The sequence below is a fragment of the Pelecanus crispus genome, chromosome 1, assembly GCF_030463565.1.
Source record: "Pelecanus crispus isolate bPelCri1 chromosome 1, bPelCri1.pri, whole genome shotgun sequence".
NCBI lineage: Eukaryota > Metazoa > Chordata > Aves > Pelecaniformes > Pelecanidae > Pelecanus > Pelecanus crispus.
Window position 1 is genome coordinate 712,533 of NC_134643.1, and position 18,332 is coordinate 730,864.

The 18,332-nt window shown below is 64.8% G+C and overlaps 2 protein-coding genes across 2 annotated transcripts; one reads left to right on the forward strand and one right to left on the reverse strand.

Annotated features, from left to right (window-relative positions):
* The first annotated feature begins 89 nt into the window (after positions 1–89).
* Positions 90–2,014, forward strand: SCO2 (synthesis of cytochrome C oxidase 2). Its single transcript, XM_075726213.1, is given in 6 exon segments — positions 90–149; positions 152–252; positions 1,375–1,537; positions 1,539–1,706; positions 1,709–1,810; positions 1,812–2,014. Coding segments are annotated over 6 exon segments (786 nt in total). The 3' UTR covers positions 2,004–2,014.
* Positions 2,015–2,214: 200 nt separating this feature from the next.
* Positions 2,215–18,243, reverse strand: NCAPH2 (non-SMC condensin II complex subunit H2). Its single transcript, XM_075725153.1, is given in 21 exon segments — positions 2,215–2,352; positions 3,090–3,140; positions 3,142–3,240; positions 3,316–3,413; positions 3,665–3,721; positions 3,901–3,963; positions 4,111–4,198; positions 4,297–4,367; positions 6,289–6,342; positions 8,144–8,251; positions 8,546–8,612; positions 10,010–10,084; positions 10,209–10,318; positions 11,571–11,660; positions 13,273–13,424; positions 14,342–14,421; positions 14,610–14,684; positions 15,345–15,420; positions 17,309–17,364; positions 17,835–17,936; positions 18,136–18,243. Coding segments are annotated over 21 exon segments (1,818 nt in total).
* Between the last annotated feature and the right edge of the window lie 89 nt (positions 18,244–18,332).

The window sequence follows — 18,332 nt, forward strand, 5'->3', positions numbered from 1 at the left end:
CTGTGTCTGTGTCTGTCCCTGCTCCTGCTCCGCCCGCTCAGGGCCCTTCCGGCGCTCTGGCGCCCCCTGGGGGAGGCGCGGCGGCGCGCATGCGCAGAGGCGCCGCGGCCCTCGGGGTGCGCTCAGTGCGCATGCGCCCTCCCCAGCCCACCAGCCCCCGCCTCCCTTTCCCCCGCTGCTACTTCCGCTTCCGGGGGCGCGGCGGCGCGGAGCGCAGCGGGCGGGCCGGGGCTCGGGGGTCAGAGAGCAAAGGTCAGCGGAGGAAGGGAGGGGGGAGCAGCGGTGGGCATGGGGGTCGCTGTGGTGAGGGTGGGGTCAAAGGGCAGCGGGTGGGAGAGAGGTGGGAAGTCAAGGGGCAGCAGGAGGAGGGGGGGAGGGCAGGGGGCTGGGCAGGGCTGGGGGTCAGAGGGCAGCGGGAGGGGCGGGGTTAGGGGTCAAAGGGCGGCAAGAAGAGTGGGGGGGTCAGAGGGCAGCAGGAGGGGTGGGTTTGGAGGGTCAAAGGGCACTGAGGGGGTAGGGCTGGGGTCAGAGGGCGGTGGGGAGGGGCAGGTCGAGGGGTCAAAGGGCATGGAGGTGGCAAGGCTGGGGTCAGAGGGCAGCAGGAGGGCTGGGGTTGGGGGTCAAAGGGCAGCAAGAAGATCAGGGGGTCAGAGGGCAGCAGGGCATGTGGGTGTCAAAGGGCATGGAGGGGTAGGGCTGGGGTCAGAGGGTGGCAGGAGGGGTGGGATTGGAGGGTCAAAGTGCACCTTGGGGGCAGGGCTGGCGGTCAGAGGGCAGCAGGGAGGGGCAGGTTAAGGGGTCAAAGTGCACCTTGGGGGTATGGGCTGGGGGTCAGAGGGGGGCAGGTCAAGGGGTCAAAGTGCACCTTGGGGGCAGGGCTGGGGGTCAGAGGGGGGCAGGTCAAGGGGTGAAAGTGCACCTTGGGGGCAGGGCTGGGGGTCAGAGGGGGGCAGGTCAAGGGGTGAAAGTGCACCTTGGGGGCAGGGCTGGGGGTCAGAGGGGGGCAGAGAGGGGCAGGTTAAGGGGTCAAAGTGCACCTTGGGGGTATGGGCTCGGGGTCAGGGAGGGGCAGGTCAAGGGGTGAAAGTGCACCTTGGGGGCAGGGCTGGGGGTCAGAGGGCGGCAGGGAGGGGCAGATCGAGGGGTCAGAGGACAGCAGGGGCAGGGGTGAGGATGGGGGACCCCGTCCCCCCCTACCCCACTCCCCACCCCATCCCTCCCCACAGCCCCGCCATGTTCCGGGCTCTGTTGCCCGTGCGCTGCCTGCCCCGCTGCCCGCTTCCCTGCCCGTCCCACTGCCCGCTTCCCTGCCTGTCCCGCTGCCTGTGGCAGGGCGCGGGGCCGGCGCGGGGCAGGGGGCTGCCGCTGTGGCAGCGGGCAGCGGCGGTGGGAGCGGTGGGGGCCGGCGGCGGGGGCGGCCTGGCTGTACCTGCGGGAGGAGAAGGCACAGCGGCAGCGGGCACGGCGGCGGGCGGAGCTGCGGGCGCTGGCACTGGGGCAGGGCGACTTCCAGCTGCTGGACCAAGCAGGGCGGGCGGCGGTGCAAGGGCGATTTCCGCGGGCAGTGGGTGCTGCTTTATTTCGGTTTCACCCACTGCCCCGACATCTGCCCCGAGGAGCTGGAGAAGCTGAGCCGGGCGGTGACGCTGCTGGAGCGGGAGCCGGGGTTGCCGCCCGTCCAGCCGCTCTTCATCACCGTCGATCCCGGGAGCGCGACGACGTGGCGGCCGTGGCGCGTTACGTCCGCGATTTCCATCCCCGGTTGTTGGGACTGACCGGCAGCCCCGAGGAAGTGCGGGCGGCCGGGCAGCGCCTACCGCGTCTACGCCAGCGCCGGCCCCAAGGACGAGGACGGCGACTACGTGGTGGACCACACCGTCCTCATCTACCTCCTGGGCCCCGACGGGCTCTTCCTCGACTACTACGGACGCAGCAAGACGGACGTCCAGATTGCGCAGAGCGTCCGCCGGCACATGGAGGCTTACGAGCCGCTCTTCGACTGAAAGCAATAAAGGCGTCCACACCCCCCCCCCAAAATTGTCTCGTGGGGGGTAGGGGGGCAGAGGGACCCCCGCACCGCCCCAGGGAGCGGTGGGTGCTCGGTTCCGCAGAGTTCGGCTGCCTGGCCCGCTCCGACAGCAGAGCCTTTACCAAAACCAGGGTTTATTTGCCAGGGGAATGTGGGGGGATGTACAGGGGGGTGGGGGGCTTCGCTCAGGGGCAGGCAGAGGGGGGCTGGAAGGTGCGGAAGCGGTCGTGCGCCCGCTGGTGGGTGAGGAGGCGCAGCTGCATGGTGTCCACCGCCTGCTCCAGCCCCGGGGCCTGCGCCAGCTCCACCACGTAGTCGTTAGCCTGGGGAGGGGGAGAGGTAGGTAGGTAGGTGGGTGGGTGAGCTGGGGGGGGGTCCCAGGAGAGCCCTGGGAGGTCCCAGGGGCAGCCCGGGGGGGTCTCTGGGGTCAGCTGGGGTGGCCCTGGAGAGCCCCGGGGGGTCCCAGGAGAGCCCTGGGGTGGCCTGGGGGGGGTCCTAGGAGAGTCCCAGGGGTGGGCTGGGGGGGTCTCAGGAGAGCCCTGGGGTGTCCCTGGGGTGTCCCTGGAGAGCCCCGGGGTGGCCTGGGGGGGTCCTAGGAAAGCCCTGGGGGGTCCCAGGGGTGGGTTGGGAGGTCTCAGGAGAGCCCCAGGGGGTCCCAGAAGAGCCCTGGGGTGACCCAGGGGGTCCCAGGAGAGCCCCGGGGTGGCATGGGGGGGTCCTAGGAGAGCCCTGGGGGGTCCCAGGGGTGGGCTGGCGGTCCCAGGAGAGCCCCGGGGTGGCCTGGGGGTGGGTTGGGAGGTCTCAGGAGAGCCCCAGGGGGTCCCAGAAGAGCCCTGGGGTGACCTAGGGGGTCCCAGGGGTGGCCTGGGGGGGTCCTAAGAGAGCCCTGGGGGGGTCCTAAGAGAGCCCTGGGGGGGTCCTAAGAGAGCCCTGGGGGGTTCCAGGGGTGGGCTGGGGGTCCCAGGAGAGCCCCGGGGGGTCCCAGGAGAGCCCGGGGGGTCCCAGGGGTGGGGTGGGGGTCCCAAGAGCACCCCGGGGGTCTCCCACACCCCGCGCTTACCAGCTGGAGCGAGGCCAGCATGTAGCGGCACACCTCGAAGGGCGACTGCCCCTGCCACCAGGCTGGCGAAGGACCGCCACTCCCCCAGGCGCCCGCAGCTGCCCGCCAGCGCGTCCCCGTAGCCGTGGATGTCGAAGGCGGCTCGCTCCTCCTGTGGGCAAAGCGGGTTCAGGCGCGGGGAAGGGGGCTGCCGGGCCCGCCACCCCCTGCCCGCGCGGGTCCCTGCCTGTTCCTGCAGCAGCGGCCCAATCCTCTCCTCCCAGCGGCGGACGTGCTGGGACAGCTCCGTCTCCCGTGCGTACTTCTGGGAGTCGGCGATGACAGCTCCTGCAGGGAGGGAGAAGGGGAGAAGGGAGGAGAACAAGGGGAAGGGGTGGGGGAAGGGGGGGGGGGAAGGGGTGGGGAAGGGGTGGGGGAAGGGGGGGGGAAGGGGGGGGGGGGAAGGGGGAGAAAGGGAAAGGGAGGGGGGAGGGGGAGCAGGGGCACCCGAACCCCGCTGCCGCCTCCCCCTCCTCGCGCGCCCCCGGGGCTGGAGCCCCCCCGCTGCGCCCCTGCCCCGTCCCCCGCCGGGGCACCTACCACGTTCCTGCGCACCAGCTCCTCGTAGCCCAGCGAGCCCAGGTCGCGGGGGCCTGCGGGAGGGCAGAGCGTCACCACGCAGCCAGCCCGGCCGGCCGAGCGGGGACGCTCCCGAGGACGGACAGATGGACGGACAGGGGCGTTTGGGATGGGCTACGGCAGCGGCGCCCCGGCTCGTGGCACGTCCCCGGCCCCGGGGCTTGTGCCGAGGGGCACACGCTTGCCCACTCACCCAGGGCTCCTTCCAGCGCCTCCGGGCTCTCGAGCTGGATGTCCTCGTGCTCCTCAAAGTCATCTGCCGAAATAATTTTACGCCCGAGGTTCAAACGTGAAACGTGAAAGGGGAGACCTGCTCAGAGCACCCCGCCGGGGCCCATCAGCCCCACCCGGCCACCACCGCCCCGCCTTGGGGGGCACAGGGGGTCCCGGGGTGCAGAAGCACCTGCTCCGTCGTGCCAGTTGGCCCCACGTTCCTCCTCGGGCAGATCCAGCTCCTCCTCGCCCGGCGGCGGCAGCGTCCACAGCGGCCCCTGCTAGGGAACGGCCCTGAGCCCCCCTCCAGCACCCGGGGGGGGATGCACGGGAGGGGTACGGCACCCCGCTCCCCCCCGGCCCTGCGCCCACTCACCGCCCGGCTCTGCAGCTTCCTCTGCGCCGCCATCCGCTCCTTCAGCTGCTTCCAGTACAGCACCTCCAGATCTGCGGAGGGACGGGGCGCAAGGGTCGGGGGGAGAAGGACAAGGGAGAAGGAGGAGAGGGGAGAAGAAGGGGAGAGAGGAAGAGGAGAAGAACAAGGGGAGGAGTAGAGGGGAGAAGAAGGGGAGAGGAGAGAAGAAGAAGAAGGGGAGAGGAGGGAGAGGAGACGAACAAGGGGAGAAGGAGGAGAGGGGAGGGGAGGAGAATGGAGGAAGAAGGGGAGAATGAAGAAGGGGAGAAGAGGAGAGAAGAAGAAGGAGAAGGACAAGGGGAGAGGGACGAGAATGAGGAAGAAGAAGGGGAGAGGGACGAGAATGGAGGAAGAAGAAGGGGGAGAGGGACGAGAATGGAGGAAGAAGAAGGGGAGAGGAGGAGAGGGATGAGAATGGAGAAAGAAGGGGAGAAGAAGGAGAGGGGAGGAGATGGAGGAAGAAGGGGAGAAGAGGAGAATGGAGGAAGAAGAGGGGGGAGAAGGAGGAGAATGGAGGAAGAAGGGGAGAGGGAGAGAAGAACAAGGGGAGAAGGAGGAGAGGGGAGGGGAGGAGAAGGGAGGAGGAGAGGGGAGAAGAACAAGGGGAAAGGAGAAGGAGGAGGAGCCCCCCCTGCTCCTCCAGCCCCCCAGCGAAGCCCCCCGCCCTGGCACACCGAGGCTGCCGGGGCACCTTCCCGGGCTCCCCTCACACGGTTTTGGGGCTAGGGGCCGGCGTGATCGCTCGCCCTTCCCTCCATGTCCTGCTGCTGCTGCAGAAGCCCATCCCGCGGCCCCCAGGCACGGCGGGGGCTTTGTGCCCCTAGAACTGCCGATGCCTCTGCAGCCGGCAGAACTGAGCTTTAGTTCAGCCGGATTTCGGGTCTGCTTTTGGAAACGGGAATAGCTGGGGAGACCTAGAAGTGATTCCTAAACTAGAACATCCTCCTCCAGCCCCAACAGCGGGGCTCTCCTGGTGCCACTCACCCACCCGCTCCGCCACGAGCTCGCCCGGCACGGCCCCTGCCGCAGCGGGCTCCGGCTCCGCAGCCACAGTGAGCCCTGTCCTTCCCAGGTATTTGCCTCACTGTCGGCTCCCCAGCGAGGCATCCTGCGGCTTTCTGGCCCAAAGCCCACCCGGGGAGGCCGTACGGCATGGGGCACGGCGCCAGGGCAGCACCCTTGCCTCTGCTCAGCCCCAACTTGTGAGGCTGCACCTGGAATGCTGTGCCCAGTTTTGGGCCCCTCAGCACAAGAAGGACATTGGGGTGCTGGAGCGTGTCCAGAGAAGGGCAGCGGAGCTGGGGAGGGGTCTGGAGCACAGGGCTGGTGGGGAGCGGCTGAGGGGGCTGGGGGTGTTCAGCCTGGAGAAGAGGAGGTGAGGGGAGACCTGATCGCTCTGCAGCTCCTGGCAGGAGGGGGCAGGGAGGGGGGTCGGGCTCTTCTCCCAAGGAACAGCGATGGGACGAGAGGGAATGGGCTCAAGCTGCGCCAGGGGAGGTTTAGGTTGGATATTGGGAGAAATTTCTTCACGGAAAGAGTGGCCAAGCACTGGACCAGGCTGCCCAGAGAGGTGGGGGAGTCCCCAGCCCTGGAGGGGTTCAAAACACGGGCAGAGGTGGCACTGGGGGCCATGGTTCAGTGGGCATGGGGGTGTTGGGGGTGACGGCTGGGCTGATGATCTTAGAGATCCTTCCCAACCTCAGTGATTCCCAGTTTTACTGTCATTATAAATAATGCAGCCCCCAAGGCAGGCAAGATGAAATGATGACTCTGCCCTTGATGGGTTTGGTGGTGGCCTTGGCAGTGTTGGGTCAATGGTTGGGCTGGGGGATCTTGAAGGGCTTTTCCAACCCCAACCATTCCGTGATTCTATGAACTTGGGGGCGGCAGCAAAAGCTGGAGGCTGGGGGCAAAACGGCACCTCTCCAACACGCCCCGCGGCGTCCCACTCACCTGCGAACGTCGGCCCTTTCCTCTTGGTTTTCCTGCTGTCGGCGACGTCGTTGTCTGGGGGAAGCGGAGAGGATCACAGTTACGCACGGTCGAAGGTGCCAACGCCCTGCACACTCCTGGGGAAGCCGGCAGGGAGAAGGGGCGTGCGAGGGCTGGCAGCAGCAGGCAGCCCCCCGCTGAAAGGACCACTGACCGCTTCCACACCCTCGCAGTGGGCAACGAGACCCTTGTCACCCCGGAGCCACCCCCTTCCCCCAGAGACCTCCTGGCCATGCCCGGGTGCCCTGGTTTTGGCTGGGCTGGAGTTAATTCTCTCCCTAGCAGCTGGCACAGTGCTGTGGTTTGGATTTAGGATGAGAGTAACGCTGATAACGCCCTGATGGTGTGGCTGTTGCTGAGCAGTGCTGACACCAGGCAAGGGCTTTTCAGCTCCCCCTGCTCTGCGGTGGGCACAAGGAGCTGGGAGGGGGCACAGCCAGAATCCCAAACTGCCCCAAGGGCCATCCCATCCCATCCGGCGCCACGGGCAGTATAGGAACTGGGGGGGTGGCCGTGGGGCTGCGATCGCTGCTGGGGGACGGGCTGGGCATCGGTCGGCGGGTGGTGAGCAATTGCAGTGTGCAGCACTTGCTTTGGATATTGTTATTGCTATTATTATTATATTGTTATTATTACTACTATTATTTTATTTCAATTATTAAACTGTTCTTATCTCACCCCAGGAGCATTTCTCGCTCTTACTCCTCCCATTCTCCCCCCATCCCACCGGGGCAGGGGGCGAGGGCTGCGTGGTGCTGAGCTCCTGCCTGGTGCTGAGCTCCTGGCTGCGATTCACCCGCGACACCGGGACGGCCACCAACAGCTCCAGCTCCGGGGGTCTGGCACAGGCTGGCCTGCCCGGGGAAAGCGCAGCCCAGCCTTCGGAGGGGGAGCGAGGGGCACGGCGGCCACCTCTGCAGCACGGGAGCGGGGGGACGCCTGCTCTGGCCTCTCCTCCCCTGCAGTGACCCCTCGCACTGCGACCCACCTGCCCCTATGTTTACGCCAGTGTTTACTCGATGGTCTCTCTGCGCCCGCTGTAAACGCATCCTGTTTAACGCCCTGCCGAGGCAGGGAGCTCTGGCCAGCTGCTGCCGTCTTGGATATTTGCCCCTTTAACCTCGGTTAGGGTACAAGCCCGGCTGAGGGGATCCCGGGCCACGTTTCCTGGCTTGGGGGCTGGATCATTTATAATGAAAGTAAAAACTAGGAATCATTAAGATTGGAAAGAATCTCTAAGATCATCAGCCCAGCCGTCACCCCAACACCCCCATGCCCACTAAACCATGGCCCCCAGTGCCACCTCTGCCCGTGTTTTGAACCCCTCCAGGGCTGGGGACTCCCCCACCTCTCTGGGCAGCCTGGTCCAGTGCTTGGCCACTCTTTCCGTGAAGAAATTTCTCCCAATATCCAACCTAAACCTCCCCTGGCGCAGCTTGAGGCCCTTTCCTCTCGTCCTATCACTAGCTACTTGGGAGAAGAGAGTGGTGGACTTGGCAGTGTTGGGTTAATGGTTGGACTGGATGATCTTAAAGGGCTTTTCCAACCTCAACGATTCCATGATTCTGATTCTATGAAGGTGATTCGCATCCCACTCAGTAAACGGGATGGAGTTGCCTGGGCAGCTCCAGCAAGGCCAAGAGCAGAGACACCAAGCTGCAGGACTGAAGCTGCTGCTGAACAGGGCCGGCCAGGATCGGAGCACGCACAGCGGAGGGGTTTGGGCGAGGAATTTCCCGGCAGAGAAGGGTCCTGCCGCAAGAGTGGCCGGATCACGGCCGGATCCTGCGGGAAGCACCACGGCCACGATACTCACAGGCTGCAGAGAACCATTTCATGAAGTCCTGGAGCTTCCGCGGTCCCTTCCTCTTCCTCTTGCCCCCGACCACGTCGTCCAGGCCGTGCGGCACCAGGAAGGGCCTCCCTGCAGGCAGGTGGACATCAGCAGCCGGCACCCCCCGGCGCAAGCGGCACCGGGTGCCGCGGGGAGAGTCCCGTGCCGCTGCTCTAAGCGCAGCCCAGCCACCCACGAGGCTCCAGGACGGGGCGGCTGCCCCTCTCCCAAGGCCCCTCTGCCCATCACGGGGCTGGGAAAGACCCACCATGGCCCTGGGGACACCGAGGGACAAGCAGCCGGGAAACGGAGCCGTGCTACCCCTGTCCAGGGCAAAATGAAACCCAGGGAGCAGCCCCTCTTCTCCAGCTCCTCCCCAAATACCTTTCTTAAACGGCTTGTCCTCCGAGTCACCGAAGGGGTCGAGGCTTTGCCATGGGTCCAGCATCTCCTGGCAGGGGAGTGAGCATAGATAACAGAACCATCGAATCATTGAGGTTGGAAAAGCCCTTTAAGATCACCCAGTCCAACCACTAACCCAACACTGCCAAGTCCACCACTAAACCAGTTAAGGGGAGAAGAATAATTAATTTCACATTTCCTGGCTTGGTGGCTGGATTATCTTTTAATGACAGTAAAAAGTAGGAAACCTTATGAATGATGATTATCTGCTGGAGAGTAGGATGGCCCTGCAGAGGGACCTGGCCAGGCTGGACCCATGGGCCCAGGCCAACTGTGTGAGGTTCAACAAGGCCAAGTGCCGGGTCCTGCACTTGGGGCACAACAACCCCACGCAGCGCTGCAGGCTGGGGGAAGAGTGGCTGGGAGCTGCCTGGCCGAAAAGGACCTGGGGGTGTTGGTCGACAGCGGCTGAACATGAGCCAGCAGTGTGCCCAGGTGGCCAAGAAGGCCAACAGCATCCTGGCTCGTGTCAGGAATAGTGTGGCCAGCAGGAGCAGGGAGGTGATTGTGCCCCTGTGCTCGGCGCTGGTGGGGCCGCACCTGGAATGCTGTACCCAGTTTTGGGCCCCTCAGCACAAGAAGGACATTGGGGTGCTGGAGTGTGTCCAGGGAAGGGCAGCGGAGCTGGGGCAGGGTCTGGAGCACAGGGCTGGTGGGGAGCGGCTGAGGGAGCTGGGGGTGTTCAGCCTGGAGAAGAGGAGGCTGAGGGGAGACCTGATCGCTCTGCAGCTCCTGGCAGGAGGGGGCAGGGAGGGGGGTCGGGCTCTTCTCCCAAGGAACAGCGATGGGACGAGAGGGAATGGGCTCAAGCTGCGCCAGGGGAGGTTTAGGTTGGATATTGGGAGAAATTTCTTCACAGAAAGAGTGGCCAAGCACTGGACCAGGCTGCCCAGAGAGGTGGGGGAGTCCCCAGCCCTGGAGGGGTTCAAAACACGGGCAGAGGTGGCACTGGGGGCCATGGTTCAGTGGGCATGGGGGTGTTGGGGTGACGGCTGGGCTGATGATCTTAGAGATCCTTCCCAACCTCAGTGATTCCCAGTTTTACTGTCATTATAAATAATGCAGCCCCCAAGGCAGGCAAGATGAAATGATGACTCTGCCCTTGATGGGTTTGGTGGTGGCCTTGGCAGTGTTGGGTCAATGGTTGGGCTGGGGGATCTTGAAGGGCTTTGCCAACCTCAACGATTCCATGATTCGATGAAGATGGAGCCAGCAAAGCTCTGGGCCGCTCTGCTCCCGGCCAAGGTCCCTGTGGCACCCCAGGGTGGGCACAGGGGAGCTGCCTGGCTCACCAGGTCACCCCAGCACCCGCACCAGCGCGGCACAGAGCGTGGCACGGAGGGCAGGGATGTCCTGTCCTGCACGGACTCAGAGAGGTTCCCCTACCTTGATGTGGGTTTTGGGGTCCTCCTCGGCAGGGGCTCGCTCCCGCAGCACGTACCCCTTCGCCTGGGGTGCACTCTAGCAGACACAGAACGAGCCAGTGAGTTTCCGGCAGCGCCAGGCAGCGAAGCACAGGGCTCCGGGGCTCTGGGGACAGAGCGAGGCAGCGGCACTGCCCCCACGAGCCCCTGCCCACGCCTACCCTCTGCGCCTCGACGCGTTCGTTAGCGGCCGGAGACATTTCCACGTCATCCTCTGGGACCCCCGGCGCGTCATCCTCTCTGCCGTTGTCATCATCCGGTCCTGTGGCATCTGGTGGGGGAAACTAAATGGTCAAATGCTGTGAAAGCCTCTGGGATCCCCCATTTCCACCCCAAAGGATCATGGAATCACTGAGGTGGGAAAAGCCCTTCAAGATCCCCCAGCCCAACCATTGACCCAACACTGCCAAGGCCACCACCAAACCCATCAAGGGCAGAGTCATCATTTCATCTTGCCTGCCTTGGGGGCTGCATTATTTATAATGACAGTAAAACTGGGAATCACTGAGGTTGGGAAGGATCTCTAAGATCATCAGCCCAGCCGTCACCCCAACACCCCCATGCCCACTGAACCATGGCCCCCAGTGCCACCTCTGCCCGTGTTTTGAACCCCTCCAGGGCTGGGGACTCCCCCACCTCTCTGGGCAGCCTGGTCCAGTGCTTGGCCACTCTTTCTGTGAAGAAATTTCTCCCAATATCCAACCTAAACCTCCCCTGGCGCAGCTTGAGCCCATTCCCTCTCGTCCCATCGCTGTTCCTTGGGAGAAGAGCCCGACCCCGCTCCCTGCCCCCTCCTGCCAGGAGCTGCAGAGCGATCAGGTCTCCCCTCAGCCTCCTCTTCTCCAGGCTGAACACCCCCAGCTCCCTCAGCCGCTCCCCACCAGCCCTGTGCTCCAGACCCTTCCCCAGCTCCGCTGCCCTTCTCTGGACACGCCCCAGCACCCCAATGTCCTTCTTGTGCTGAGGGGCCCAAAACTGGGCACAGCATTCCAGGTGCGGCCCCACCAGCGCCGAGCACAGGGGCACAATCACCTCCCTGCTCCTGCTGGCCACACTGTTCCTGACACAAGCCAGGATGCTGTTGGCCTTCTTGGCCACCTGGGCACACTGCTGGCTCACGTTCAGCTGCTGTCGACCAACACCCCCAGGTCCTTTTCGGCCAGGCAGCTTCCAGCCACTCTTCCCCAAGCCTGCAGCGCTGCATGGGGTTGTTGTGCCCCAAGTGCAGGACCCGGCACTTGGCCTTATTGAACCTCATCCAATTGACGTTGACCCATCGGTCCAGCCTGGCCAGATCCCTCTGCAGAGCTTCCCACCCTCCTACCAAGGAGTTCCTTCCCCTGGGAGTTTCCCCTGTTGTGGCCAAGGGCCCAGCTGAATCTGCCGAGGGGCCCGGACTCCCTCGCTGTGAGAGGGCAGGAGCATCCCGCAGACCACCCTGCCCAGCCCGGCCAGACGCACAGGCAGGCAGGACGGACAAACGGCCGTATCTCCCCTCCGCCCGCCGACCGTGTGCGTCTCACCTCCCTCTTCCGAGAAGCTCAGCACTTGAACGGGAGCCCCACCGGCGCTGGCGCGCTCGCTCTCACTGCCGAGGAGGCGGGACGGCGCCGCTGCTGAGGTGACAGAGGAGAGAGGTCAGCAGCAGCCGTCGTGCGCAGGCCCCCCGCGCCGCCCCTGCCCACCGGAGCCCCAGCCACCGGCGCTGGCACCGAGCGGCCTCGGTGCTGCCCCTTCCCACCCGCCCCGGCGAGGCTGACGGCCGCGGGCAGCCCCCCGTACCGTACCAGGCAGCTCCGCAGCAATCCACGCCCAGAGACCCCCGTACTGTACGCAGCAGCTCCGCAGCGATCCGCACCCTGAACCCCCTGTACCCGGCTGCTCTGCAGCGATCCACGCCCCGAGACCCCCGTACTGTACACGGCAACTTTGCAGCGATCCACACCCCGAGACCCCTGTACCTGGCAGCTCCACAGCAACCCACGCCCCAAGACCCTCCTACCGTACCCAGCAGCTCTGCAGCGATCCACACCCCAAGACCCCTGTACAGTGCCCGGCAGTGATCCGTGCCCCAAGCCCCCGTACCCAGCAGCTCCGCAGCGATCCGTGCCCCAAGACCCCCGTACCCGACAGCTCCACAGCAATCCGTGCCCCAAGCCCCCCGTACCCAGCAGCTCCACAGTGATCCGCGCCCCAAGCCCCCCGTACCCAGCAGCTCCACAGCAATCCGTGCCCCAAGCCCCCCGTACCCGACAGCTCCACAGCAATCCGTGCCCCAAGCCCCCCGTACCCAGCAGCTCCACAGTGATCCGCGCCCCAAGACCCCTGTACCATGCCCAGCAGCTCCACAGAGATCCGCGCCCTGAACCCCCCATACCCAGCAGCTCCGCAGCGATCTGTGCCCCTAGACCCCCATAATGTACCCAGCAGCTCCGCAGCGACCCACGCCCTGAGACCCCCGTACCGTACCCAGCAGCTCCGCAGCGATCCGCACCCCGAGACCCCCGTACCCAGCAGCTCTGCAGCGATCTGTGCCCCAAGACCCCCGTACCGTACCCGGCCGCTCCGCAGCGATCTGCACCCTGAGCCCCCCGTACCCAGCAGCTCTGCAGTGATCCGTGCCCCGAGACCCCCGTACCGTACCCGGCAGTGATCCGTGCCCCGAGACCCCCGTACCCAGCAGCTCCGCAGCGCTCCGCACCCCAAGACCCCTTTACCATATCCAGCAGCTCTGCAGTGATCCATACCCCGAGACCCCATACTGTACCCGGCAGCTCTGCAGCGATCTGCACTCTGAGCCCCCCATACCTGGCAGCTCCGCAGCGATCTGTGCCCCGAGACCCCCGTACTGCGCCAGGCAGCTCCACAGCGACCCATACCCCGAGACCCCCATACCATACCCAGCAGCTCCACAGTGATCCGTGCCCCAAGACCCCCATACGGTACCCGGCAGCAATCCACGCCCTGAGCCCCCCGTGCCCGGTAGCTCAGCAGCGATCCACGCCCCAAGACCCCTGTACCTGACGGCTCTGCAGCGATCCACGCCTGAGGCCCCTGTACCGTACCTGGCAGCTCCGCACCGATCGGCGCCCCGAGCCCCCCGTGCCGTGCCCGGCACCGATCGGCGCCCCGAGCCCCCCGTGCCGTGCCCGGCAGCGATCCGCGCCCCGAGCCCCCCGTGCCGTGCCGTGCCCGGCAGCGATCCGTGCCCCGAGCCCCCCGTACCTGCCGCTCTGCCGGGGCTCCCTCGGCACTGCCGCTCCTGCAGGCAGATGGGGGAGAGCCCCGCCAGCTCCAGGAGGAAGGCTCCGGTGGTGTGAGGGGTGGACGTGTTCATCCGGAAATCCTTCCGGCTGGCGAGGATCTCCCCTTTCCGGCTAAGGGAAAAAAAACCCATCAGGCGACCCCCGAGACCAGGCTCTGCCCTGTCCCACTGGGAGCCCAGGGAGGGGGGGCCCTGGCCTGCCTCGGGGGGAGCCCCGCTGGGGCCTCCCCAAAGCCAGAGACCCTGCGCCGGGGGGCTCAGCCCCAGCCCTCCCGCAGCCAGGCTCAGCTCCTGGCAGGAGGGGGCAGGGAGGGGGGTCGGGCTCTGCTCCCAAGGAACAGCGATGGGACGAGAGGAATTGGGCTCAAGCTGCGCCAGGGGAGGTTTAGGTTGGATATTGGGAGAAATTTCTTCATGGCAAGAGTGGCCAAGCACTGGACCAGGCTGCCCAGAGAGGTGGGGGAGTCCCCAGCCCTGGAGGGGTTCAAAACACGGGCAGAGGTGGCACTGGGGGCCATGGTTCAGTGGGCATGGGGGTGTTGGGGTGACGGCTGGGCTGATGATCTTAGAGATCCTTCCCAACCTCAGCGATTCCCAGTTTTACTGTCATTATAAATAATGCAGCCCCCAAGGCAGGCAAGATGAAATGATGACTCTGCCCTTGATGGGTTTGGTGGTGGCCTTGGCAGTGTTGGGTCAATGGTTGGGCTGGGGGATCTTGAAGGGCTTTTCCAACCCCAACGATTCCATGATTCCATGATTCTCTGGCCCAGCAAAGCCCTGCCCGGATTTCCCAGCGCGGCCCCGGCTTGACCCTCCTGCCCTGCCTTCACCGGAGGACTCCGCGTTTCTCCCAGCTCTCCGGGGCCTGCGGGATCATCCGACCTTTCCACTGCCCGGTCTGAACCGGGGAAGCGCTACCTCCTCGGCTGAGGCACGGGGAAAGCCCGACCCCGCTACAGCAATGGGGCGGGGGGCCCAGCTAAAGCCACAGGGGCGTCCGAGGGGCACGGCGAGGGGGGACTTCACCTGAACAGGGGGTTATCCCTCTTCTCAGCCTCTTCCGGAGGGACCAAAGACATCGGAGTCAAGGGAACAATGTTCACGGCCTGCAAAGGCAAGGCGGCGGGGCAGGATGGAGCCCCGGGGAAGGCGCCCGGCACGGCATAGCGCTGCCCGGGCCGCACCGTCCCCACAGAGCCTGGCCGGGATGGCGGCTGGCCACGGCGGGATTCATCCGGGGAAAGCCTGACACGGCGCAGGAGAGGAAGAAAAAAAAGAGAATGGTTTCTCTTACGTTGGGCTGATGATCCTTCTTCATATCCACGTTCGCCTGGCTGCTGTCGCTGATGTCGTCCAGGGAGAGGAACTGCTGAGAGACCCCAGCCAGCGGTCACCCCGGCTCGGCCCGCGCCGCGGGACCCCAACCAGAGCCGGGGGGAGGGACACAGTCTCGCGGCACGTGAGCGGGAAAGACCCGGCGGCAGCGGAGCTGCTGCAGCAGCAGAGGAGCGGGGCTGGAGCGGGCAGCGCCACGAGGGCGGGAGGAAAGGCAGGGAGGAACGGGGAAAGGCACCGGCTGCTGCGGCCCGCTCGCTCCACGGCCTCTGCCCAGGCAGACGCCACGTCCCCGGGGGACAGATTCCCGAGAGACAGCCCCAGCTACGGATTAGGAGAAGGAAGGCCGAGCCCCAGGGCGGGGGGAGGTCCCCACACGCAGCGCGGGGGCCAGCTCTTCGCCAGGAGGGCTGCGAGGCGGCAGGCCGCGTCCCTCGGAAGCCAGCGCAGCGGCGGCGTGACAAAAAAGCTCACCGAGCGCTGCTGCCATGCCTGGGGCGACGCAGGGCCGAACGCCCCTCACTAGGGAAGCGTACGCAGATGGCAGCCACGGCGCCGGTCGGAAAGGGGGGAGCGCTGGGGGCACCCCCAGCTGCCCGCAGCCCCCTCGTACCCTCGCAGCCCGGCAGCCGAAACCAACCGCGGTCACACACGCGAGCCGCCGAGCGCGCCGCTCTCCGCGCGCCCCTCTCACCTCCTCCTCCTCACGCCCAAAGCTCGCGTCGGCGTCCTTGCCGTCCTGCCCCACGGAGCTGGGCTGTTTTTCCCGCCTGAGTCAGGGAGCAAAAACACGGGGTCAGGGTCTGCCTGGAGCGGCGGCGGGTTCCCTCCAACCCCGCTGCAGCGTCTCTAAGCGGGAGCATCCTGCGGCACCGCGGATGGCACGGAGAGGCGATGGTGCGACCGTCAGCGCCGCCGGACAGCCGTGCCGTCAGCGCGCTCCCCCGACGAGAGCAAGCCGACGCGCTCCTAGCGCTCCTCCGCGCCTGCCCAGGAGGGCGGTGAGGGGCTGCAAAGGGATCGGGGCGCGTGGGAAGAGGGGATCCAGCCTGCCCGACAAATCCCATCTGGAACAAAACCGTCCTGCCAGTTCCAGCTCGGAAGCTCAGTTACAGAAACAGGAGGGAAGGTTTCACTTCAATTCCACAGCACAGAAACAATTGTCAGAGACTTTCGGAAACCTCCACAGCAGCTTCACATTGCTCCAGCCCAAGCTATTCCAGCTCGGAAGCTCGGTTACAGAAACAGGAGGGAAGGTTTCACTTCAATCCCATGCACGGAAACGATTGTCGGAGACTTTCAGAAACCTCCGCAGCAGCTTCATGTTGCTCCAGCCCAAGCTATTCCAGCGGAAACTCAGTTACAGAAACAGGGGGGAAGGTTTCACTTCAATCCCATGCACAGAAACGGTTGTCGGAGACTTTTGGAAGCCTCCGCAGCAGCTTCACGTTGCTCCAGCCCAAGCTATTCCAGCTCGGAAGCTTGGTTACAGAAACAGGAGGGAAGGTTTCACTTCAATCCCATGCACGGAAACGATTGTCGGAGACTTTCGGAAACCTGCGCAGCAGCTTCATGTTGCTCCAGCCCAAGCTATTCCAGCTTGGAAACTCGGTTACAGAAACAGGAGGGAAGGTTTCACTACAATCCCATGCATGGAAACGATTGTTGGAGACTTTTGGAAGCCTCCGCAGCAGCTTCACGTTGCTCCAGCCCACGCTGAGAATGTTTCAGGTGCTCTGCCTCGACCTCCCCAAACAACCGGTGACGTTTCCCGCAAGCTGGGCTCACAGCGCGAAGCAGAGGCAGGACGGTTCCCTCGGAAAGCTCGCTGGTTGGAGCCAAGCAGCCGTTTGGAGCGAGGCGCGGCACAAAAACCTGGTCGCTCCCCAAACCCGCAGCGTCAGCGCAGGCGGGAGGGTGCCGTTAGCCGACCTCTCCTCAGCCGAGAGCGTGTTCGGAGCTGCACGAGGCTGGGGACAGGCGAGTTACGCAAGGCAGCTCAAGAGCCGCAGCCGCAAGGGCAGGGCCCCGCTTTCAGCAATAAGGGGGAAAATAAATCACCAGCTGCTTCGCCACACGGGACAATTTCGTGCCCACTAAGATTTACTCTGCGGGACACCGGGCACTGCCCTCTCCTTACGCAACAGCAAAGCGCTGCGGCAAGAAAACCACAGGATGATGCCACTGGAAGCTGCGTGGGGATGAGCATGGCCCTGGGCTCTCCGGGCTGGAGCAAATTGCACCAGGAGACTTTCCCACAGCCACAAAAATCCTTCTGCTTCAAAGAACTCTTTACCAGGCTGGAGGCTGACGCTGCAATAGGCTTGTTTGGGTTTTTTTTTTTTTTAGAGACGATTGCCTGGGGGTGGAGCGGTCAGCAGTGGCAGAAGCGGGATCGTGGACCTTCCCACAGGCTCCCACTGCAGGCGGGGCAAGTCGCAGCCTTGTCCCCAAAAGCGGGTGTATGTTTTCGAGGCAGGAGGCCCCGAACCGCAGCAGGAAAGAGAGCAGGGAAAAGCTCAGGCCTTACTGCAACGCGCAGGGCAAGAGCGGCAGGGCAGAAGCACGTGGCAGCGTTTTTCGCCAAGGCAAGCGAAGACGCGCGGCAGCCCGGAGCCGCCGGCAAAGCTGCTTCCCCGGCATCGGGGCTCTACTTACTTTTTATTGGAGATGAAGTCGAGCGTCTGGTAGACCAGTGAGTAGAGATACTCCACCTGCAAGACAGGGGCCAGGCTCGTGGAAAAGGCCAAACCCGGCTCCCAGGAAAGCTAGTCCGGCTGACGCTGGGATGAACCACCGCCCTCCTCTTATCTGCAGGCAGCGAGAGCTCAATTCCTCGATAATCTCGTCGTTCTTTTCACTGTTTGAGCCGCTCTGAGGCCAGATTTGGGGAAGCAGAGCTTTTGTACTCTACCTTCTAGAGAAGAAAAGTGCTGAGGAGCAAAATTCTCGCTCTTTTTCCAGCCTGACAACCCCAAAAGGTATGAAGTGATTGAATTTAAGAATGAAAAATCTACACCTTTTCATTTCCAGTAGTCATTATTACATTCAAATCTTTCAGAATCACTTTCCCCAGCGCAGCCCCCGCGGAGCTCGGCCTCAGGACCGCCGGCTGAGGGATCGCAGAACGGGCAGGGCGACAGGACCGGGGCCGTGACGCAGCAATCGCCGCCGGCTTCCTCACCTTCCTGCTGTAGATGCAGGCAGAGCCCTGGATCAACAGGGCCGCTTCAATGAAGTTCATGGTGGTTTTGCCGTTGTCGAAGGAAATGCAGATTTGATCCAGCTGCGAAACACGCAAAAGAAGGAAGACGAAACGCCGATTTGCAGACTGGATTTGAAGGTAGCGCAGCCAGAGGGAGGAGTCGGCGGCAGCACACCGGGGCGCAGACGGAAAGCCTCCCCCGTCTCCCGGCACGGGCATGGCCGAAAGGCGTCCCCCCAACCTCCCCCCGCCGGCGCAGCGGCCACAGGGCCCCCCGTACCTCCTCCAGGTACTCCCCGAGCTGGGCGGCCACGTCCACCTCCCAGTTCTTGGTGAGGTCGCGGATGGGCTGCAGGAGGTGCAGGAAGCGCGACTCCACCTCCTCCATGGCGGCAGCTCCCGGCCGCGCAGGCCCCCCGGGGTCGTTTAAAGGGGCTTAAAGCGCCCGTTTCTGCAGCGACGGTCCCGCAGGTGACA